The 25983-nt window shown below is 39.8% G+C and overlaps 1 protein-coding gene across 1 annotated transcript in view; it reads left to right on the top strand.

Annotated features, from left to right (window-relative positions):
• Positions 1-23208: 23208 nt before the first annotated feature.
• The window catches only part of LOC121317338 (ALK tyrosine kinase receptor-like), a 29265-nt gene continuing 26490 nt past the window's right edge, over positions 23209-25983 (top strand). The window contains exon 1 of the mRNA XM_041253170.1: positions 23209-24744. Within this exon, the coding sequence (XP_041109104.1) occupies positions 24006-24744 (739 nt within the window). The 5' untranslated portion in view covers positions 23209-24005. The remainder of the gene's footprint in view (positions 24745-25983) is intronic.

Below are 25983 nucleotides of genomic sequence, written 5' to 3'. Positions count from 1 at the left end.
ACCAATTAATTATTCACTTGAATCCCAGCACGTGAATTAATAAAGTGCAATTCCCCGTGCTCACATATTACTACATTTTACTTGCACGTGAAGTGCTGTGCAATCCTCGTGCCTAAATACACATATACATTTTTAAACACTCGTGTTACACAGACCCGTTTATATCCCGTGTACCAATGTCTATACACCAACATTAAACACACCACACGCAACACATAACAGATAATATACACAGGGGCGGGCACTTTGTTACATATACCCCCTCCTGTGCAAAGCACACATGGCCTCAATGGCCACCTCCCCCCTTAAAAGCCCAAAAGTCCCGCCCAAAGTCCTTGGCCAGGACCAGAGGCTTCCAGGGGCCCACAGGTCGTAATGCTGTCAGCAGGGTAGCATTCTCCTGCCAGGGTAGTCCTAGCAGCGGAAAGGCTGCTTGGGGTGTGGTCTCCTGACCTTCCCCCTCCTTCGGCGCCGGCAGCTCCCCTTGGTGGGGCTTCAACCACCGTTCTTCCTGCAGGGAAGAAACTGCAGAGGGAGCAGGTCTCCGGACCTCCCCCACGATCTCCGGCGGAGAAACTGCTGCTGGGGTTGGCGGTCTCCAGACCTCCTCCCCCTCCTCCGGCAGCGAAACTGCTGCTGGGGTTGGCGGTCTCCAGACCTCCTCCCCCTCCTCCGGCAGCGAAACTGCTGCTGGGGTTGGCGGTCTCCAGACCTCCTCCCCCTCCTCCGGCAGCGAAACTGCTGCTGGGGTTGGCGGTCTCCAGACCTCCTCCCCCTTCTTCGTGGCCGGCAGCTCCCCTTTGTGGGGTTCCGGCCACAGTACTTCCGGCTGTGATGCGGAGCGGCGGGCAACCCCATGCGATGCAGAGCGGCGGGCAACCCCAGGCGATGCAGAGCGGCGGGCAACCCCAGGCGATGCAGAGCGGCGGGCAACCCCAGGCGATGCAGAGCGGCGGGCAACCCCAGGCGATGCAGAGGCATCCTTGGGCGAAGCGAGGCTGGCATCCTTGGGCGAAGCGAGGCTGGCATCCTTGGGCGAAGCGAGGCTGGCATCCTTGGGCGAAGCGAGGCTGGCATCCTTGGGCGAAGCGAGGCTGGCAGTCAGGACAAGCTGGGGTGCGGGTGTTGGCCCTCTTTTCGGCCACTGCAGCCGGGAGGTTCTTCCCCGTGCTTCCCTCAGCAGCCTATGCAAGGGCTGCTGAGGACCGCCAGCATCTAGTCCTGGCCCTTGTGGTGCAGGGAGAGGCAGCTCCTGCTCCTCTCCCCCTGATGGAGGTGGAGGCAGAGGAAGCTCCAGCTCCTCTCCTCGTGATGGTGGGGGAAGTGCAATCCTCGTGCCTAAATACACATATACATTTTTAAACACTCGTGTTACACAGACCCGTTTATATCCCGTGTACCAATGTCTATACACCAACATTTAAACACACCACACGCAACACATAACAGATAATATACACAGGGGCGGGCACTTTGTTACAGGGACGTAGTGAGGTGATCTGTTCCTTTGTTATGGTTAAGCTAAAACTGGAAAGGAGTACTTTGAGATTACCATGAGTGTTTTATTTGTTTTGCTGTGTCTAAAAATCTACTTGTTTGTTAGTATTAGATGGCTAACACAATCCGGAGCTGTCGCACTGTACCATTGTACACAAATAAATTGCATTTCACCACGAGTACTATAACACTTACTCTTAACTTGTGAACGTTTGTGTCTTTGTGTGAGTTCTACTGTGTGTGTTCTACTTCATTTCGAACTGTGTCTTATTATTTCGGGACTGCAACCCGCTGTTTTGGAGCAGTGTAATAAACATTGCTGTGTATTGCCTGGGATTATTCTTTGTGGTCACCAGACCAGGATTTACAAAATAAAACCTGTTTGGATCATGAACTTTGTTGTCTGTCTTCTGTTTCCTAATCACATCACCATTACATCTGCACACTGCAAACCACTTTGCCACAGAGATTCTGAAATTGAAGAAGTAATCTATGAAAAAGTTATAGGAGTTTATGTTACTCAGAAATGTCTTCATCTAGACAATGTGGGGAAGCTATAAAAAAGGCCAACAAAATGCTCAGATATATAGTGAAAGTGTTGACTTTAAATCAAGGGAAGTAATGTTAAAACTTTACAATGCAATAGTATAACCCCATCTAGAATATTGTGTTCCATTATGGTTACGTCACTACAAAAAGGATATTACTGCTCTAGAAAGAGTGCAAAGAAGAGCGACCAGAATTATTCCGTGTTTAAAAGGCATGTCATATGCAGACAGGCTAAAAGAATTGAATCTATTCAGTTTTGAACAAAGAAGACTGCAAAGCGATCCGATTCAAGCATTCAAAATTCAAAACGCTATTGACAATATCGACCCAAGGGACTTTTTCAATCTGAAAAAAGAAACAAGGACCAGGGGTCACAAATGGAGATTAGATAAAGGGGCATTCAGAACAGAAAATAGAGAATTGTGGGAGTCTGGGAGTCTGGAACCAGCTCCCCAGTAATATTGTTGAAGCTGACACCCTGGGATCCTCCAAGAAGCTGCTTGATAAGATTCTGCAATCAATAAGCTACTAACAACCAGTTAGGCAAGATGGGCCCAATGGCCTCCTCTTGTTTGTAAACTTTTTTATGTTCTTTATGCTGTATATACTGCATAATTATTGATTTGTACCATGATCTAGTGATATTGTGTGAAACTGTATTACATTATCCTGTAGTTTTGCTAGACCTAGGCTGACTGAGAAATATGTCCGTGTTTGGCCTGTGGAAAAGGTGGCAACCCTAGGTATGGAACAGAAAAGCCAGAGCACTTTTTTAAATTAAACCCTTAATTGAACTAACAGTGTGCTTAATTAGACCTTTTTAATTGTTCTCAGCTCCTAAAAAGTTTCCAATTTCAAGTTACTTATAAAATTGTATAGTTAACTTGAAATCTCAAACTGTTTAAAACTGAAAACAATAAAAAAGGCATAATTAAGCTAATGAATAGTTCAATTTAGGGTTCAATTAATAAACTGAGAACTCAGTTGGAATGAAAACCAGCAGACACAGGTGTCCCCCAGGATCAGGATTGGAAAGCCCTGATTTAGAGGACAGATCTCAAATCCCAGTGCACTAGCGTGGCCATTTTGAAAACAGCTTTGAAACAGACTTTAAAGTTATAAGTGTAAAATAGTTGTTAGGATATTAACAATGGAAAGGAAAATTAGTGGTATGTTATTTGAAGAGATGTAGCAACACCTGGGGACATGTAGTGCTATATTTGTTCGGAACCCCCTACTTACTCGTTAATGACACTTGGGAAAATATTTTAGATACTACTGCAGTTCTAGACATTTGATTGTTTTCTTTTTTCTTTAAGACTGGACATAGAAATGCCGCTCATGACAATGCTGGCAGTGGAAATGCTGCTTGTGGCAATGCTGGCAGTGGAAATGCTGCTTGTGGCAATGCTGGCAGTGGAAATGCTGCTAGTGGCAATGCTGGTAGTAGAAATGCTGCTAGTGGCAATGCTGGCAGTGGAAATGCTGCTAGTGGCAATGCTGGTAATAGAAATCCTGCTAGTGGCAATGCTGGCAGTGGAAATGCTGCTCGTGGCAATGCTGGCAGTGGAAATGCTGCTCGTGGCAATGCTGGCAGTGGAAATGCTGCTAGTGGCAATGCTGGCAGTGGAAATGCTGCTAGTGGCAATGCTGGCAGTGGAAATGCTGCTAGTGGCAATGCTGGCAGTGGAAATGCTGCTAGTGGCAATGCTGGCAGTGGAAATGCTGCTAGTGGCAATGCTGGCAGTGGAAATGCTGCTAGTGGCAATGCTGGCAGTGGAAATGCTGCTAGTGGCAATGCTGGTAGTGGAAATGCTGCTCGTGGCAATGCTGGCAGTGGAAATGCTGCTAGTGGCAATGTGGCAATGCTGGCAGTGGAAATGCTGCTAGTGGCAATGCTGGCAGTGGAAATGCTGCTTGTGGCAATGCTGGCAGTGGAAATGCTGCTAGTGGCAATGCTAGCAGTGGAAATGTTGCTAGTTGCAATGCTGGTAGTGGAAATGCTGCTAGTTGCAATGCTGGTAATAGAAATGCTGCTCGTGGCAATGCTGGCAGTGGAAATGCTGCTCGTGGCAATGCTGGCAGTGGAAATGCTGCTCGTGGCAATGCTGGTAATAGAAATGCTGCTCGTGGCAATGCTGGCAGTGGAAATGCTGCTTGTGGCAATGCTGGCAGTGGAAATGCTGCTCGTGGCAATGCTGGCAGTGGAAATGCTGCTCGTGGCAATGCTGGTAATAGAAATGCTGCTGCTAATGGCAATGATGGTAATAGAAATGCTGCTAGTGGCAATGCTGCTAGTAGAAATGCTGCTAGTGGCAATGCTGGCAGTGGAAATGCTGCTAGTGGCAATGCTGGCAGTGGAAATGCTGCTAGTGGCAATGCTGGTAATAGAAATGCTGCTCATGGCAATGCTGGTAATAGAAATGCTGCTTGTGGCAATGCTGGCAGTGGAAATGCTGCTCGTGGCAATGCTGGCAGTGGAAATGCTGCTCGTGGCAATGCTGGTAATAGAAATGCTGCTAATGGCAATGATGGTAATAGAAATGCTGCTAGTGGCAATGCTGCTAGTAGAAATGCTGCTAGTGACAATGCTGGCAGTGGAAATGCTGCTAGTGGCAATGCTGGCAGTGGAAATGCTGATAGTGGCAATGCTGGTAATAGAAATGCTGCTCATGGCAATGCTGGTAATAGAAATGCTGCTTGTGGCAATGCTGGCAGTGGAAATGCTGCTAGTGGCAATGCTGGCAGTGGAAATGCTGCTAGTGGCAATGCTGGCAGTGGAAATGCTGCTAGTGGCAATGCTGGCAGTGGAAATGCTGATAGTGGCAATGCTGGCAGTGGAAATGCTGATAGTGGCAATGCTGGTAATAGAAATGCTGCTCATGGCAATACTGGCAGTGGAAATGCTGCTTGTGGCAATGCTGGCAGTGGAAATGCTGCTAGTGGCAATGCTGGCAGTGGAAATGCTGCTCGTGGCAATACTGGCAGTGGAAATGCTGCTCGTGGCAATGCTGGCAGTGGAAATGCTGCTAGTGGCAATGCTGGCAGTGGAAATGCTGCTCGTGGCAATACTGGCAGTGGAAATGTTGCTCGTGGTAATGCTGGTAATCGAAATGCTGCTAGTGGCAATGCTGTCAGTGGAAATGTTGCTAGTGGCAATGCTGGCAGTGGAAATGCTGCTAGTGACAATGCTGGCGGTGGAAATGCTGCTCGTGGCAATGCTGGCAGTGGAAATGCTGCTAGTGGCAATGCTGGCAGTGGCAATGCTGCTCGTGACAATGCTGGTAGTGGAAATGCTGCTCGTGGCAATGCTGGCAATGGAAATGCTGCTCGTGACAATGCTGGCAGTGGAAATGCTGCTTGTGACAATGCTGGCAGTGGAAATGCTGCTAGTGGCAATGCTGGAGGTGGAAATGCTGCTCGTGGCAAAGCTGGCAGTGGAAATGCTGCTAGTGGCAATGCTGGCAGTGGAAATGCTGCTCTTGGCAATGCTGGTAATAGAAATGCTGCTTGTGGCAATGCTGGCAGTGGAAATGCTGCTAGTGGCAATGCTAGCAGTGGACATGCTGCTCATGGCAATGCTGACTGTAGAAATGCTGCTCGTGGCAATGCTGGAGGTGGAAATGCTGCTAGTGGCGATGCTGGTAATAGAAATGCTGCTCTTGGCAATGCTGGCTGTGGAAATGCTGCTCTTGGCAATGCTGGCTGTGGAAATGCTGCTCGTGGCAATGCTGGCAGTGGAAATGCTGGCTGTGGAAATGCTACTCTTGGCAATGCTGGCTGTGGAAATGCTGCTCGTGGCAATGCTGGCATTGGAAATGCTTCTAGTGGCAATGCTGGCAGTGGAAATGCTGACAGCGGTGCAGAGCACTCCAGCAGTGGCACTGCTGGTGTAGTGAAAAAATTAATCTGACAAATGTCTTTTGATTCTAAAGCATTTTATATACAAGAAAGGTATACCTCCAATACAATCATATAGGCACAAGTTCCAAACTGACTTTGGACAAGGCCTCAGTACAGCTCAGTGCATATGTTTGTATCAGAAAGCATGGATATCCATGGAGTCAATTTGAAAGAGATGAAAAGACAAAACTTTACAATATTTGATATTTATACCTTTGTAAACAATTATTGACTCCCCTTCAACCCAACTGGTTTTTGTCCAATAATTGAGGTAGTCGTTTTCTCATCACACACAACGAGCCTACCACATACCTCCTCTGTAGGAAAGGGGACGGTGCTCTCTGACCTTATTGTCCGCCATGTACTACATTGAGCAGGACGCATCCATTTAGTCTTTTAATGCAACTTCCCCACATCTCAGCGTCAGCCACGTGTAATGTGACATGGTGCGTCCATTTTGTCTTTTAGTTCCCATCTTGCCCATCTCACATTATCTCAACTAGTCTCCTGCCTTTTGACTTTTAGCTCAGACACCCATATTTGACTTTGAATCATGTTAGGCTATGCAGAACAGCACATGCAACTGAATTAGTAAGCACATTAAAATGACTATAAACCAACACATTCACACACAATTCAAACATAAGGATTAAAAACAACTTAGCTATAAAATACACACATACACATAATGCAAAACTTATAATTAATAACATAATTAATACCTCATGCAGAAAGCCATTACTACACTGGCAGCGGCAATGCTGGCAGCGGCAATGCTGGCAGTGGCGTGGGACACTCTGGCAATGGCAGCGGCGCTGGGCACCCCCGCAGTGGTTGTGCTGGCAGGGGGGCATGGCAGGAATTCTGACAGCCTTGTTAAAGTGGTGCTTGTAAGTGTAAGCAAAGATCTGTATGGCGGCTCTACCATTGCCTGGCTCTTACCTTCAATTAACATCTGACACTTGTCAACATATAGTTTTTACATGAGCATCAGCATTGATGATGCAAAAAACAACTGAGGACACGACCTCAGTGTCCTTATAGCTTGTTAAGGCCATGTGTATCACCAATATGTCAAAATCAACCATTAGGATTCTAGTAATTAAGATTAATTATAGAAATGTCTCTTGGGTTCATGTGAATTTGAATGCATTGCCAAATAGCATGTTCCTGTAGTTGGGACCGTTAAGTACAAAATAACTTACAGGCACAACAATGCATTGATTAGCCTTCATTTTTGTTTACTTTTGCAATACTTTAGAGTTGCCTCCAACCATTTTAAAGCTATCTGGAACCACAATGTGTCACCTAGCATCCCTAGAAATTATATCAAACATGTAATGCCTAATAGCATCAAAATCTCAACACAATCCACAATAATTTATTTATGTGTTTATTGATTCATTTATAAATACAACCAATGTATTGATCTTCCATTCTGTTTTGGGAGTAAAAACAAATAGTTAAACACCACAATTAAGAAACATCAACTCAGCTAAACTTTAAAAACATATCATGTTTTCTTAGAAACCAGTATATTTTCAATCCATATGTGACTCATTCCTATGAAAAGTCACTGTAGGTCCCATCGAAGCACATGAACTGTATTCAGTGTTGGCTGTAGTGTGTGCTGATAAGTGCTTTGAATGTCACAGTACTCCTGAGATGCTCTCTGTTCAGATCTAATAAAAGAGAGACCATTGTCTCCACATACATTCTTCATTTGCTTAACAGATATTGGCCTGTAGCAGTGATGCCTTTACTTTTTAATTTCCTCCTAACATTGCAGCACTGAGTGATTAATGAATGTTGCTTTAATGTTGTAATATTTGATCAAGTCTGTTTTGCTTCCTTTTCCATTCAAATTGAATGTCTGCATTCCAACTCCCTAATTTTACTGCACTAAGATCCTAATATGCACTCATAGCCATACCACTTAACACACCCATTGTATTCTTTGTGCAAAATGCAATTACTGCTTGTCCTCTGTAGACTTGGATAGTGTAATCAAGTTTCTAAAAGGAGTTTATTTAGTGATTCTTCAAAATGAAAGAGTAATTACATTATATAATCTCAGGGGTAGGTGTACTAAGATGGGCCAGTTGCGGCGCAAACATACTGCAATTTGCATTTTCGTTGCGCCAATTTGCAAAATATTAATTTTGTTGTATGTACTAAGAAATAATATGTTAATGAAGAGAGCCGCAATATACTAGTTTGAATATTTTTTGTGTCCTCTGAAATCTCCAGCATTGAAAGAGTAGTGGAACATTTTTTTTGGAATAAATAATGAAAGGCAGTTTAACCTCATCGGGCCCTATTTAGCAACGTTCGCAAACCCAATTGCAAAACAGTTAGCTCACCAGAATCAGGCGCATGTGTGGGCAAACAAACTTTGCCCACAAATGTGATTTAACAACTATGTTTTAGTGCCCACTTGGCAAGTTGGCGTTAGTTATAATTTCTACGTGGCCAGACAAAGAGAGTAGGAGGAGACGTCACCAAATAAGTCATTTATCTTTTCTGAGCCTGTCTGACACAATGTATGCAACAATTTCGCCTCAACAGACAAATTGACCCACGGAAGCTACAGCTTGCACAATGTGCTCCATATTTTAAGGGTTTTGGTTTTTTTTTTTTTTTTTCCTAGATCACATTTAACAGCCCTGGCTCCAGAGTAATTGGTGACAGATTGCACCTGCACATCAATCTCAATAGAGCAATTGGGCTTCCTTTTTTCCTGCTCCAGCTGTATGTGGGGGTTTCATACAGCCAAATGTCATTTACAGAATGAATGTGGGGTGATCCAATTGTTATATAGGCTTAAGATGTTATACAGAGAGTATATCGCTATTGGGATTTACATTTGATAGCTCTACTTATGTTTGAAGTGATAAAAGTCCTTGAAAGAAACTGCTCGGTTTCAATATTAACACAAGGCCATTCACAATGAAACGAGCCAAAGCTGAAAAGTGTGTGGTGATCCTCTATTCTTTTAACATGCGCTAATCAGCCTGCGTATCTGTGAAGGATATTACTGTTTTGTTTGTTTGAGGGTTGCTTTTATCTTGAACATAGAGCAATGGATCTAAATAATGCTACAAACTTCTTTAAAGGTTCGTGTTGTTTCATGGCAAATGTGGCCACTATCAGAACTACAAGGAAGTAAACATTTAAAAGCAGTAGAAACACATTACTATGGCAAATAAAATATGCCAAATAAAAGTTAAGTAATGCCAATTAGAAATGAGTTTATGTTACTTATATTAACAGTATTACTTGTATAATATAGAAACATGCTTGTCACAGTTATTTTGTGTCCTTGACCTACTTTCAAATATGTGTTATAAATTGGTCTTTAATTATTCAGTATTATTATTTTGATCAACTAATATGTTTATTATTGAAAATAAATATTAACTTGATCCTAACAATAGTGTAAGATTACAAGTAGCATTATGCTCAATCTTTTAAATATGTTTAATTATGTGAGTAATGCTGGTCAAACACAAACTCCAAGCATCTGTACTTGGCCATACAGAGGCATGACCATAAACTTGCTATATTTAAAATAATGAGTGTCTGGAACCACAGACCACACCCTCAGAGAGATAGGTGCCGCAGATTTTTGTGTGAGAATACGTGTAAGATAAGTGCATAGCCAGTGCAAAAGTAAATTAAGTTAAGGGCTGAGATAAGTGCTTGAGTCAGAATAGGCCCCTAAGACTGGACCCAATAAGGCATATCAAGGGGATCAAGTGAAGTAGCTACTAGAAAGTGACACAAATCAATTACAAGGTGCTAGACAACCAAATACAAAACATGCACTAATCAAATCACTGTGTAAAATTATAAAAGTAAAACTTACACATGACAAATAAATATATGAAAAATGACGGGTCATTAATGACCCTGTTACAAGAAAAAAAAAAATCTAAATGGATTTTATTAATCAGTTTTAACCTAACAAAGATATCTAAAATTAAACACTCATTATTAAACCAGCAGTTCATCTTGCACTTACTGTGAATGCTGAACTAACTTTGAGTTTGAATTATTAAAACAAAAAAAAAAAAAAAAAAAAAAGATTATATTAAAATAACAGGACTATTTATTACCCAAACAGTCCATAATACCTGGTAATGCCCTCTGTTCAGGTCTTACTGTTTACCTAATGAAGTGGTAGTCACTTTCCCCCTGTTCCAAGTAGTACTTTTTAAGAAGGAAGGGTAGAGGTTAATTACAAAGGCACAGTTCAGATCTTTAGTAATATGTCCCTTCCTTGGGATAGTCTAAAGAACATGCAGTTACTAATTCAATTTGACATAAAGAACAGTGAGGGGTGATTAAAATATGACAGCAAGGCTGTGAGTGCAAATTTTAATCTTCATAATTAGATTTTCAGGGGAGTGAAGCGGGCAGGGTGATATTCATCTAAAATGAAACAGCTCTCCAAGAATCCAGAACATGTTTTATAAAATAGTACTACATTTATTAAAAAGTAACTGGCATCGATCACTTACAGTAGTACTGCAATGTCAGGAGGAAATTAAAAATCAAGACAGCAAACTGCTGCAAAGTCAGAGAGGACTGGGTACAAGTGAAAAAACTAAGAGGGTGTTGACCAATGTGTGCAGTGGACAGCATGGTATCAAAAGTCCATTAAAATAAAGAGAATAGTTGTTTTAAAAAATAATCCATTTCATTCCAGACATTGGTTCAAGCTTAGGACTTAAAAAAATATTTAAAAATATTTAAAATATTGGTCAGAATTGACTGTGTAATTTCAGCACTGGACAGCTCCCCGTACAAACTGGGGGGGGGGGGGGGGTTGGGATATTTTAGAGTTTATCAATTTATAGAAACAAGCTCTCAATTTATAGTAAGAGCTATTCAAAATCATCACAGCCAGCGGCCAAATCAGGCAGGCTGCATTTGAAATTCTTCAACACAACCTTACAACTTCTTGTAAACCCAGTTTGTTAAAGCTGCATGATATCAATAGTCGCGCAGGACGAAATTGGAATGCTGACAAACTCATTTAAATATACCCTCCCATACTTTTATATTAATTAGCTCATTTACATGTTGTATTATTCATGCTATTACTCCTAACCATAGTCAAATCAATACAATACCATACCATACTCATATCAATACAATAATAATTCAAACAAATGTATTAATTCGTCTGTAATTCATGTTAATTGATAAAAAAAAAGTCTAATTGTGTTTTTTATGCAACTGCTTCTGACATTACAATAGAACTCACCATTTTATTAACCCTAGACCTTGAACATACAGTGCACCCTTACTTTTAGGCTGTAGAAGCAAACTTTGAAGCTGGCCATCCACGATTTGGACTTGGATTTAAACCTTGTACTCTGAAATCTAAGGTCACAGTTTGGCTGTCTGAATGTCTTTTGTGAATTGTGGTGTGTGAAACAGCAGGCCAGAAATGGACACAGCTATGGAAATACTAAATCTTTTTTTAAAGAGAAGTAATTTAGTGCTGGAAAGGGAGATGTGGTGTTTTTTTTTTTTAAATTAAACCTAACTCTGCCCAGCATAACATATTGAGATTCTTCATTTGTTTGACATTGACAAATATTATTAGAATTATTAGAGCTTATTAGAAATAAATATTTAAGGATCAGACACAGCTAGTAATTGGAATTTGGACTTCTCACACATCAAGATGTGGAATATGTGAGAATCTTGATTGATCAGTTTCTTAAAAACTGCAGTGTATGTATGGGGGTTGTAAAATGCTATATAGTGAGTGTTTTATTTAAAGCAACAGATATTGCTAGATTTTTTGGTACTGTTATCATGTGTCTGCTTTATTACGTAATGCACAATTTATTTATTTTTTTTAACTAATCTTTACATCGACTGTGAGACTTCAGTTGGTTTTCAAACAAACCATTAATGAAGGCCTATGAACAAAGTAACATCAGACAAGTTTGGGAATGAGAAGAGGCCTTTCAGTCCATTAAGACTTATCACTTCTTAGCTTATCATATCGCATCTAATTTAATAATACAGGATCTAGTCGTTCCCGGTATTGTAGATCATACTACATCACGGTGTAGGCTATTCCATGCATTTATAACTATCTGTAAAAAAAGTGTTTCTGTTCTAAACGTTCTTGTACTGTACATACTTCTACTTTGTGCTAAATTTGAAGTAGTGTCTTTGGTTAACTTTATCTATACCATTTATGATTACATAGACTTCAATCCAGTCTCTTCTTTCCCTTCTTTTTTCTAGGTTCAAGGGATTTCATTATTATTATATTTTCTAATAGCTCATGCCATAGTCTAATAGCTCATGCCATAGTCTAATAGCTCATGTCATAGATCAGCTTAGTTGCCAGTCTCTTTACCTTCTTGAGAGCAATAATGTATTTTTGTAGCGAGGTGACCCAAATGGGACACATTATTCTAGACAAGGTCTCACTAGATAATTGTATACAGTAATCTTAGCATAACCTCTCTAGAATTGTATTCTACACCTTTTTGCAATCGAACATTATATTTGCCTTTTTATTTGCCTCATCCTGGAAAATGCTTGTCATCATGAGCCCACCATAATCCCCTGATCCTTTTCAAAGTTTTTGTTCCCTATTTCTATCTCATTCATTGTATAGTCAATCCTAGAGTTTAAGTTCAATAAGCAATACTTTCCTAACATCAAAATGAATTTGACTGACTGACAGATTGCATATAGCTATATGTGACACCTGAGAACTGACTGCTAATATATGTGATGTACTGAGCTCCCTAATCATGAGACGCAGGTGGATTAAAGTATATGCCAAAAACAATATTATCTGGATCATTGCATTCACTTTGTTTCACCAGATTACTGATTATTTTTTTAAAGTATGGTGTAACTATAAGGCAAATTATTGTAAATGATTAGCACTTATATTTTTAAGTGCTACAGTAATAGAGTTATTTTTAGAAGATTGCATTGAAGAAAATGCCAAAATATTTTAGAAACTGGAATGAACTCTATCCAGTACCAGATGAAGGTGAGCATTATAAATCTATAACTATGCATTTGTCCAATGAAGATCTCTTGTTTTTGCACAGCAGACAGACAATGTCGTGGGTGACTGGGCAACCTGGGTTCAGTACTCATCACTGCTACGGTTAAGGATGCTGATGGACCTTCACTGCAGTTCTTTACAAATACAATCCAGTATCAGGAGCGGCAAACAGTGCAGATAAACCAAAAGCTATATAGTCACCCAACCAAATATGTTTATTTGTTGATACTGGAAGATGACATACTAAAGCATGTTCGCAGGAAAATCTATTGGAAATGAATTAAACTGAACAGAAGAAAAGCAGTGACTGGTACTCAAAGACAAGTCAATGTGTAAAGCTTGTTGGAGTTATGAGTTATTTTTTAAAAATGGCATTAAAAATAAAATACATGTTTTAATCCTCCTTTTATATTCAGAATTTAGGTATGTCTGTTATGTTTCATATAGACCCGGTGATACCTAATTGCTTTCAATTTAAAACTAATTGATTAAGTTACATTTAAGCTTTGCATAAACATTGATAAATTAACTAGAAATTAGATTAACTCATGCATTTACATGAAGACATTTAAGTGATCTTGCTATTTTATAGACAAGTATATTTACTGTGATGTTTAAGGTTGATAATCAATAGATCTATAATTCATATTTAAGATTTGTTTCTGATTTTGGATGAGCTCTATCTTTTAATGTGTCTATATTCAATAAACTATTGCTATTAATTAAACCCTCTTGTTGTTTGATTGTTTTGTTCATTATAATTCCTCGATCTTATTGAATTTCTTCAATTGGAACTAATCAAATGCAACTTTGCATAGAATTATAGTTAACGTAATGTGCCTACAATTTCACATACAATCTACATAGCAATTACAATAGAGCAGCCTGCATTCCTTAAATATTCAACAGCAAAGAGAGAACATCAGTTTTCACAGCTATTTCTCAAAACAATATATATCCAATAAACAATCCAATGTAAAATATCACTGCAGTACATTTTGTGTTTGTGTCTACATTTATATATCTAGAACATGCTATGTAACTATTATTATTATTTAAGGTGGATTGTACCGTGAATCACATTGAAAATAAAATGACTCAGTCTTGATTGCGTTTCTGACCTCTATATAGGTGCAACTGACTGTCTAGGTTTCCATAATGAGACTCCAATGAATGAGTCTACAGGGCATCATACAACGCTGGTGTCATCATTCTCAACGCAACACAAATGCCAAGTACAAAATTGCTTTGTTTTCTATTGATTCTTCAATTGATTTTATTCAATTTTTGAGCACAGGCACAAAAGAAACAATCAATCAGGTTTGAATAAAGGAAGTCTGAATAAAAAAGATTTGTCAAAGCATGTAGCAGAAAAGGATCACTCACTGCTCAAAGAATAGTGAGAGACAAAACTGCAGCTACTGCTTTTAGCAGTGCTCCTCAAAGCGTTTTGGACATAAGGTCAAAGACATGGTAATTTTTCTTTCTTGACATTTAACTGCAGTACTTATTCCAAAATGTAAACCAATATGACCTTGCTCAAAAGCGGATATTAAGAGCACCATGTAATAGATTGTAATGACTTTAGTTTCCCTACTGATTATGTAAACTGCTGTCGCAAACATGGCACTCTGTCTCACGGGCACAGTTTCAGGATGGCTAGGACGTATGGTTTAATCCTTTTACGTTTCTATTGGCCCCTGTAAAGATGGTGGTATTCACATTGTTGCAAAAGAATACAGCATGTTTTGTGGACCATTGAGATGTCCATATTATTCTAGCTTTTACAATAGGCTACACTGTGTTGTAAAATGTGCTTTGCAGATGCTATTAAACTAATTCAGTTTTCTTGCCCTTTAAGGGCACGTTTTTTAAAGAAGACTAGGATACGATCGCTCCCCCTATGCTATTTAAACCTCAGGTGAACTCATCTGGCTTTTGCCTACGAAATCCCAGTTGCAACCCTACCCTCCACCTCCCGAACCTCTACTTTATTAAAGGCAGCTCATGGCTTTGTCAGTCCACTCTGTTCTTTCAGAGGGCAATGGATTCCTTCTCCAGTTGAGAGGTAGGACCAGCAGCCAGGTATTCAGCAAACGCTAACATCACAGACACCCAAAGAAAGTAGTCATGATACAGACATTGAATTGTTTAAGTAAGTATAGCTATTAATTGTTTAGGATATGTAAATAATTAATTTCATAGTGAGGCCTGTTGGCGTGACTAAAATAAATCTTAGCATTTAAAGGTCATGTGTGGAAGGATGTGGGAATTCACTGACACGGGAGATAGAAGGTTGGATTTGAAAAACTAGTGGTTATGCGTCACATTATTATAAACGCTTGAGACACAAAAGATTTCGGTTCATTGGGTTTCAGTTGTCTTTGACATTTTGGGAAACCATGGTACTTCAAGAAAGAGTAAATTACAGTTTTACAATTCTGTATAACAAACTGTTGATTTTGACTTTCAGCAAAATTAGATTGGTACCTTTATTCAAAATTAATTTGGCTTCCTCCTGATACTAGTAAATTATATCAATAGGGCGTCTTTATCTAAAATATTTTAATATGTGGCTCTCCATTGTCTAGTGACAAGTTTAAATCACTTTGCTCTTTTGTGCATTCTACCACAGTGGATTCTCTTCAAAAAGTTTTTATTCAGACAAAAGCTTTGCTTTTTAGACTTACCTCATGACTATTATGACAAAGTGCTGTAATCAGGACAGATGCATTCTGTATATAGTACAGTTCTTAAAGTATTAGAGGATACAGCCCTTATAAAAATGTTTATCACAGTATTTTTGCACTTTTCCCATGCTTTTCCCATTGTTATACTATGCCTTTAGCACATTTACCATAGTTTACTCTGATTTGTCAGGTTTATTAATACACTTCACGATACCTTGTTGGATCTTACCATGCTTAACCATACTTTACCATTCTTTCACTATGCTTTATTACACTTTGCTATGTTTTTACTATGGAAAACTTTTATAAGGGAGATGCAGACACCTGACGAGTGTAGTTGCTTCCAGAATGCATTGCTATACCACAGCAATACATATATTGGGAGCTTCTGAAGAAATGTCTCCCAATCACTATGGGAAGAAGTCACCAACACTTTATATTTAAAAAACTGGTCCCCGCCTTCTCTATCAAATGTACAGCACAATGGATTTTAAGAAATCTGACGTCATTTTAGTAAAACAACGATCTGCTCAGTAAGGATGGACCAGTCAGCACTTTACTTTTTCTGCAGATCACTTTCAAAGGTGAGGTCCAGTAAATCAAATATAAGTCTGGATCCCAGTTTGATGTCACACCCTTAGTAAATTAACTTGTATTTCAATAGGAAACACAGCTCTAATATTCTGGCATTTACACAACTTAATGAAAGGAATTTGCTAAATTATTTACTGTAAGTGTAACAAGGTAGAGTCTGGGTGAGAACCAATAACTTTGCACACCACTATCCAAAAGAATCAGACTTGCTGGACAGGGGTATGACAATGCAACAGCAGTGCATCTCACAACACTGCCCATGAGTTGAGCTTCATAACAACCTGTGAAGGTCGCCTAAAAGTTATTCAGATCTGCTGCTTCACACACTGCCATCCTGTACAACACACACCAAAATCCCAGGACTCCAGCTATCATACTGAGATCCTTAAGCTCTCGTCATAAAATTGTAACTTAATGCAATAAATCAAGAAGCTGGTTGTTATCAATAAATATCAATAAATAACTCTGGATGAACATATTCCATTCTCCCTCTCCACAGCACAAACCAAATGAATCAGACACTTCTAATGTGCTTATAAGATCTTGTGGGATGAAGTGCAATCATTATTAGAGCTTTAATGTGAAATAATGACTGCTTTTATGAATACAGTGTTCCAGCCATCTGGGTGAGACAGCTCAAAATTAGCATGTTCATTTTGTAAAAGGCATATCAAACTGGTAAAGATTGTCTGTCTCTTTGTTGGTTGTTGGTTTTTGATATTTGTTTGCTTTGCAGTAATGTGTTTTCCTCTGCTCACAGGGATGTCACTGTGTATGAAGATTGTGCATCTCAGCAGACCAACCTGCAAAGACATCTTTCTTTTAATAAGCAATACACAGTTGGCAACCCAAAGAAAATGCTTATGGTGCTGTCATCTAAATGTTACACTAGATTTTGCTCCTTCAGCTTGAATATATGAGAAAACAATCTTGTGTAGGAAAAAAAAATGCTGTTAATCTAAACGGTGAAATAAATTAATGAAATATGAGGAAACAACATCAAGGTGAATCTTTCACTGGTGAAGGCACTAGTTGAAATGTTTACTTGGCTTGGGTTCTTATTTTTTAAGTTTTCTCAAAATCCAATAAATAAATACAGAAAACTCTTTGAAACCAGTTGGTAAGGGACCCTATTCAGATACTGCAAGTGTACAGAATACTGATCTGAACTACACTAATCTGGCCGCTATGAGCAGTAATATTTCAATTCTGTGTGAAAACCCTTTATTTATCATCATGCCTGATGTTTTTACTGCTTGGTTTAACGTGTATGCAATGGCAGTTGCCGGTTTACTCTCTCAATTGAAATCATACCTCTGGTCTTGACAATGCACCTGCCTTATGGCTGGTTGTACAGTTTTAGAAATATTTAAAATCTGTTTTACTGGAAAATGCAGAGGACTAACAGAGTTGTTTATTGGTAAAATAAATAAGAATACAATGTAAGAAAACTGTGCTAAAATCATGTAGTACTAACAGGTTATGGTGTAGGATTTCGTGCTCTGTCAGTCTTATGCCACTCTGAGGAATGATTAAATAACTTCCTGTAGCATGCAGCTATGTGCTTGATTAGTTACAACCACCCTTCATTTTTACTGTATTTACTGTAACTAAATTTTTTTAAATATAAATATTGAACATAATGGAACACCCAGGAAGCTGCTTTTAGCCTACATTATTTGAAAGACAATATTTGGAGGGCAGGTAAGAGAATGGTTATTTCCTTTCATCAATCAGAAAATAAGTCAGTTTTGTCAGGAGTGATTTGGAACACGCCACAGAAATGCCCTTATTATTATTATTATTATTATTATTATTATTATTATTATTATTATTATTATTATTTGGCAGACGCCTTTATCCAAGGCAATAGGTGTCACAGGGCAGCGCAGGGTTACAATGCAAAACGAATATATTTAAATACAAGATAAGATTAAAACAATTTATATCTACAATAACATATCAGTATTGCCATAGTGCAAGGATAGTGCATCAGCTGAGGATCCAGTAACATAGTGCGTAGATAAGTTGAATACAGTGCTTAGTATGAGGGGGTAGATCAAGAGATCTAGAAATGTAGTCTAAACACGTGGGTTTGAAGATGCGCTGGATGGATGGTTCCACCAAAGAGGGATTAGGAAAGAGAAGGAGTGGGCACAGGAGGGTGGAGAGTGAAGGAAGGCATGACCAGACAGCCCATAGAGGAGTGAAGAGGGCTTGAGGGGGTGTAGGGAGACATGAGGGATTGGAGGTAGGAGGGGGCAGTGTGGTGAACTCATTAAGTTGCAAAGATGACAGCATATGTACAGAGTGACAGGAAATTGTGATCCATTTTAGCCCCAGCAGAATGGCAAGAGAGTGATTGGGCTCTATCAAACTGGTTGTAGCTAACAAAATAATTTAATAGATCTTATTTGTCATGCAAGCCATACTTCAAGGTAGTCTTGCACTTCCATTTCACTAGTCATTTCACCTTCAACGCCTCCTATCCTATCATAACTAACTAGCTGCTTTTCCTACTTTTCCTGCTTTTTTTATCAGCAGAATAAACGTGCATAACCTAAGCAGTATAGACTTGCATCACCTCAGATGTAACCTTACAAGCTTCTAAAAATATTTGTACATTCACTCAACTGTCAACTTAATGTAAAAAAAAAAAAAAATGTTTTTCTATTATCAGCAGTTAACTATATTGACCTTGGAAGTAGCTTAACACTGTCAGGTGCAAACATACAAATCAATCAGAATGTGTCAACATATGTTTTCATTTTTATTTCCATTAGTTTTTTTATTTCCATTAGTTCTGAATAGACTGGCTGCTGTCTTTAAATACCCTGCACCTGGCTCTAATTTACAATGATCACCAGGTGCAGGGGGTAATCAATAATAAAACAATTAACACAAATATCATAAAATAATCAAATACAAATGTGCACCCACACATTTTTTTTTCTAGCAGGGAGGAAATTAACCCTCTCCCTGCTCATACATCCTCCCCCATATCTTTACAAGACACCGGCCATCTCCCTCCACCCTTAAAAGACCACCCACCCTCAAGTCCACAAATGTTAATTTTCGCCCTCTTCCAAGGGCGGGCTTGAGGGTGGGTTGGTCCTTCTGGCGCTTCCAGAGATGGACCAAGAACAGGTGACACAGGACCCCACCGGGATGACTGGGGCGACTGCAGGGGAACAGGAGGCTGCAGCAGCGGGCATAGGTCTTCACCTGGGGACCAGTAAACGATATCCGATCACCTAGGGGGAGCAAAGCAGCTTACAGGGGGAGCACAAGCGACATCTGGCAGCAGTGAAGCGATGTCAGGGTGCACTGGAAGAGCAGAGTAGGGAACCAGGGGCCGAGCTGTGGCTGATGGTGCAGAGTCCTGGTGCTCCAGGTCTAGAGCAGGGGTGCAAGGGAACACCCGCAGTAGCACCGGAATGTATCGCAGGGGTGGATGTCTGGGCTGTGGTGGAAGTGTGCTCTTCACCTCCTCCCCCTTCACTGTAGCCACCAGTGATACCTCTCGCTTTGTCGGCTGTACTGATCGCTCCATCAGCTGTACCCCTTGTTCAGGTACAGGTTACAGCGGGGCTTCTCCCAGCAGTGCTTCTCCCTCTAGAGCCAGAGACAGTGGGGCTTCTCCCTCTGGGGCTGCAGACATCGGTTCCTCTCTTGCCTGCTCCCACTTTTGGAGCAGCAGTTCCAACTCAGTTGGCTCCGGATCTGGTAGCACCCTCCCCTGTCTCCATCGCTTGTTCTGCTCCTTCTGAGCAGCCGTGTTTCTATTGATCTGCTCGATCAATGCTTGAGGAAGTGCCGGAAGGTGGTAAGGGACTGAGCAGTCCTGATATCCGTGGGTAGGTTGTTCCACCACCGAGGTGTGCCCCCCTCCAGGAGTTGGCTCTGGAGGGGGGCACAGCTAGTCTGCCAGAGGTGAAGAGTACAGTAATGTAAAATACTGTAAGGAAAATAAAATGCATATTTTTCATGGTAGGCAAGTCAAATACACAATTTCCGTGAAATTCGTGATAGCGTGAATGTTCAGGGACATTTCTTATCACAGAGAGTGCAAACTTCTAACCTTCCTGAACAACCCAGGAACAGGGGGAAAGTACTGAGAAGGGAGAGTATTTAGGGCCTGCATTACCCTTTCTGATCGCTGAGGATGAAATTATAGCTTGATACCGGCTATTTCAGTATGTACAATTGATTGTATTTGTTGTATAATAAACATGGTTCACTATATCCTTTTCATGATGTATATTCTGCCTGTCTCAGCAGAAAATTGGACAGCTTGACATTGGGATATCAGTGAACTGATATCTTAGACTATCAAAAAGTGCTTTTTAAAAGGTGATCATCATATGTGCAGGATAAAAAAATTTATAAAAATCTGTGAAACAATGTCACCTCAGCATTTATGATGCTCACAAAGAAGTTGGTGGCAATGGCAAAATTTAGGATCCTACATTGCAGATCCCTGTACCTCTGTTAGAGATCACACACACTCTATAGAGCTGCTACACCAACCACTGTGGACAGAGAGAGCTCATGCTAACCCGTCACAGACAACAGGCTCCCAGACACTTCAGAAACTTGACTAACTGCAGGTGGAACAACAGGGTTGGGAACGGGAGCTCTATAAGAGTGAACACACTGTCCTATAAACAGCTTTTCTAAAATCTCCTCACCCTCTCTGGGCACAGCTGCTCGGAACTGATTTTGAAATTGCTCAGAAACACAAAAATAGATCTCAAACCTAACTGTGAAGCTAGGGATTCTGGACTCTTCCAATAGGTAAAATGTAATTGATATTTCAATTTCATTACACCTGCTAGGACAAAAATATTACTAAAATGAAAATAATCTTCTAAAAACCAATTCAAAGTTTGGTTCACCTTGTCTCTTTTTATTTGTATGCACTTGAAAGCTTTCAGCACACTCTTTTAATATTGTGGCAGTCTTGTCAAATCTACTGTGCGAAGGTCTGATAAAAAAAGACTTATCCAGCCTGGCAAAGAAAGTAAAGGCTTCAGTGTCTCTTCAGAGACCTCTCTTGTTTTGTTTTTTATTTATTTATTGTTTATTTTATTTTTTTTTTAATTTAGTCGTCGCCAATGGTTTTTACCCTGGATTTCTCCTCAGTTTGTAATGCCCAATTATTATTTTTATCCCGGTTCACCACTGCAACCCCCAGCAAACTCGGGAAACGGAAGCTGAAACACGCGTCCTCCGAAACATGCTCCTGCCAACCAGCCTGTAACCAGAAAGCCCCTGCTCCCTCATCCAAAGGCAGGTAAAAACACAATGGGAAGATTCTCAAAGCTATTTACTCCAATCCCCATTAACATTACTTTTATCTGAAAGGAAAAAATATTTATACAAGTCTAAAACAAATAAGAAACAATTTTGGACTACTCACTAGCCTCTAAATTAAATGTCTGAGTTGGTAACTTTATTGAGTGTTTTTACTATCTGAAAATGTCATGCTAATGACATTTTGGTGTAATCTGTCTCAGCCCATGGACAGTGCAGCATGTATCTGTTTTATTAGAGACTGTGGAGGCTACACACAAATAATACAAGTCCACAGAACTGAGGCCATTAGATTATTAATTACAATCATCCTGCCTCTTGGAAGCAGCCAACACCACCTATGTAATTGAGCTTTAATTTTCTCCAGCTCTCCCTCTCAATTTGTCTTTGGCTAGATAAGTAGGCAGACAAATAGATGGATAGTGCAGAAGTAGATTGGCCATACAAGAGATTTATCTTAATAACTTCTAACAAAACAGATGGAACCCTGGGCTGAATAAACCGTGCAGACTCACAGTGTTCCCCAGCAGTCTCATTAGTTAATATGTAGGTTGCCATATAATAAACATTAACAAAAGAAAGAACAGCATTGTTAATGTATTAGTAAGCTGGTTGTTAACATTTTATAACCAGTAAAGTGCCATATAAATAAAGCATGGCCAAATTGTTGTTTATTCCTGTATTTCACAATACTTTAGATTGCATTATAATGTCACCTATAATAGAAACATACCCACCAAACAGCTATTAAGTTTAATATAAATTCACACAAAGGCATTGTATATGATTTTTGTTTTTTAGTTATTTTATTTATATTTCATATTAATATGAAATTGTGTTCTTGCCAGTTACCTTGTCAGTTTGTATAAATACACAATCTACAGGCAAAGACAAACGTCACTTGTGTGGTTTAACACTAACAGTGCACATGCCCACATCAACAAAACAAAATAAAAAATAAAAATACTGTGGGAGAAAAGTAGCATAAACAGCTATCTAAGATATGTGAATTTGCATTTATTTAATATTAATATATTGTGTATATAGTATCATGGCATTCAGCACGCCGATAGCAAACAAAAAACACAGATGTCATTTCATGTCGCTCATGAAAACAATAGCAATCCTAATACAAACATTTAAAATATATAAAGTTATTGCATTTCCTTATCGTCCCCACGCTGGCAGGCAGGCAGGCAGGCAGGTCGGCTGTCAGTGTTATAGAAGAGCGTGTCGACTTTTCGTGAGAGACCTTAAGGCAGTTTTTTTTTTTTTTTCGCAGTTACAGCAGCGCAATCGTCAGAAGCGAAGACGGGGGAGTGTGGTGGTGATGATTCACCCCAATTGCCCATGCATCTAATGGTTTATTGCAAATTATTAGTAGAAAAAAAAAAACCCCTGCTCCACTTGTGTCACTGAAATGTCTAATTTAATGTGGTGCAATAAAATGATCAAGCCTGCCTTCACACCCACGTCACGCTTCCTTGAAATATTAACACTGTGAAGATTCTGTCGGTAGTAAAATGGCATTGTTATTATTTTAATTATTATTTATTTACCAAATTATGTATTTTCTAGTTCTTCGGCTGCTGGCGAGTGAGTTGGCAGTGACGTTGTAGTGAGTTTACTCGCTTGCATGAGAGGATCACGAGACTGTTTAAAAGCGCACGGACACACACACACACAAGCGCTTGTAAGAACTGTACATACATACATGCAAACATACACAAAAACGCACTATAACACTGCTAAGAAAAATCCTGGACACGAGATGGGCTTCCTATTCGTGGTACAACTTATCAGGAGGTAGTAATTGTTTGGAAAGCACGCTGCAGTAGTAACTTTAGATGAGCACTATTGCGTCAAACCGAATTAAAGATAATTTATTTTATAACTTGCGCACGACAACCACAAACAGATGCACACCTTTCAGAAACCAGGGGAGCAAAACTGGCTTTTCTTCGTTTTCTTTTTTAACGCGCAGTTTTGTTTTTTTTTTAAATGTAAATTTGTGCAAAATAACATGCTTTAAATATCTGGACCTTGTAAGATGATTTATTTTAAGAGAACAAATTTAGGATTTGATTATGTTGCTGTAAAGTATGTTTTTAATTCCAAACGAGTATGCAGCTAGGCTGACTGAAGAAGCACCTGACAGGAGGTGAGCGCACCAAGAAGTCTGTTTCAACAAGCTTCATTAGAACACACCACAAAACTTCACGTAACGGAATTCAACTTGTCAAATGTACAAATGGGGGAATGGCATCGGCAAGCTCTTTTGCAAACCCAACATAAAAGTAAACATTAAGTTCGAAGTAAAATAATCTAGTTATATTTTTTTATTTATTTTCTTCGAATTGTTGCTTTCTCTTTCGACAAGAGAAACTTCACTTTGTATCATGCGAAGTAGTCGATTATTTTTCATGATTTTAACAGCTGTGTTTTTAGCTGAGCTGGAGCTTACCTTCGAAAAATCACCCCCGGGTATTATTCTTAATAACAGAAATACACCTAATCCTGCTAATGGCAACACTAAAAAAGACGACAATCAGACTTACATGTCTCGACTTAAGAGGAAAAATCTGGCTGTGGATTTTGCCATCCCAGCTCTCTTCCGAACCTACTTGTCAGAGCTGATGAAGCGCCCATTGAACAGCGATTGTCAGACTTACAATTCGTGCTATACGGTGCGATCCAGCTTGAGAATGCGGTGCCAGCCTCTACAAAGGACTGTCTGTACTTTACTGGAGACCAAATCCAATGAGCCAAAAAGTCTCGAGACAGACAACTCCACCGGCGCTGGACAGCTCCCCTATAAACGCAAGCGGCCGCCGTCCAAGGTTCTGAATTTAGGTTTGAGCAAACCCAGCAGGAAATCTAACCAGATTGTGGTTGAGATAGGGGACACAGACGTCCGTGCCGGTTGTGGTAGCTTAGCATCTGAAGAGGATGCCTCCGTAGTTTTCCTGAAGATGGACCTTTCTCGGGTGGTGGACAGGTGGTTGGGTGCCGAGGGGGGTCGGCTGAGAGTCCGGCTTATGCCCGAGAGAAGAGCACAAGTCCCGGAGAGGGGGGATAACTTTTCTGCAGCAATCAGGGCAGCAGATCCCCGTCTCTTTCTTCAAATCACTTCTCATGGTAGGTAACAAGTCCTTGTTATTTTAGATTTTTTTTTTTTTTTTAATGTTGCGACTATAGAACTATAAATAATATTTTCCTTTGATTTATAATTTGCTTATCTTGGGAACCACACGAAAGTTGTATGTTAAGTTAGTTTTGGAAAGCTTTTATTTTTGTTTGTTTTCTTCACAGTTTAAAGGGATATAATATGAATCCCATTTTGTTATTTAATCAATCTATTATTCAATGTCTGTTACAGAGATCTCTCTGGGGGGGTATGGGGGTGGGGGAGGGGAGGGGGCCCGGACGCGCCTGCTCTCTATTTAACAAGGCCCACCATTCACAAAAATGTGTCCTATGGAAATGTATTTTACCCACACCTCACAGCAAACGAGCACTGCATGCACCTCTAAAAAAATGCGTTTGGAAAACCCTCACAAGACATCCCTTCACTGTGCCTTGAATGAAAATGCTCAGGTGTTTTGCTTCAACAGCAATAACAAGTCATATGGTAACACTGTGATTATATGTCAATACTACAATATAAACTAGTGTATGTAAATATGTAGATAATTTATTGTGGAGAGAAAATCACTGTGCCTCTATCTATAATTAACCACGACTATTTTTACATTCATGATTGCATTCATTGATTTATGCTTCTTCAAATGGCAGGGTATTTACTTCAAGTCAATACTAGTGTAGTCAAATCCAATGAATAGAACATTACCAATAGATACTGTATTATCCCAACTTTTACTAACAGAAAAAGTCTTAAAATCCCAATACAACCCCCTCCTCTCATACCTCCACATATGTTCAACTTTGTAATATACTATCCTGAGTGGAACAGTTTCCCAGGGAAAAAAAAAACGATTTCAGGAACAATACACTGTAGGACTAAACTCACACAAAACTTGTTGAGACAAAGGGCTAGCACATTTTTGCCTGAAAGACTTTATTGGGTACGTTTCTGCCATCTGGGGGGGGGGGAAACAAGGCAATTTGGAGTAAATGGCTTTGAGAATGTAACCAAAATGATTATGATAAGCAAGACCTGACATTCAACAGATCTGTTATTAATGTAATTATTAGGGTTGCTTTTTAATAGCATGTTAGTGCAAGTCATTTCTTTAAAGCCTATAATAGGAAAAGGTAGAGAGATAATGTCTAATATATTAGGAGAGTGTGGTGCATTATGGACAAATTGCTGTGCCTTATATTCTCAAATGACAATTGTATGACCAGAATACTTGA

This window comes from Polyodon spathula, chromosome 6 (assembly GCF_017654505.1).
Source record: "Polyodon spathula isolate WHYD16114869_AA chromosome 6, ASM1765450v1, whole genome shotgun sequence".
In the NCBI taxonomy this organism is placed as follows: domain Eukaryota; kingdom Metazoa; phylum Chordata; class Actinopteri; order Acipenseriformes; family Polyodontidae; genus Polyodon; species Polyodon spathula.
The sequence above is the reverse complement of the archived record's forward strand: the minus strand, read 5'-3'. Positions and strand labels throughout refer to the sequence as shown.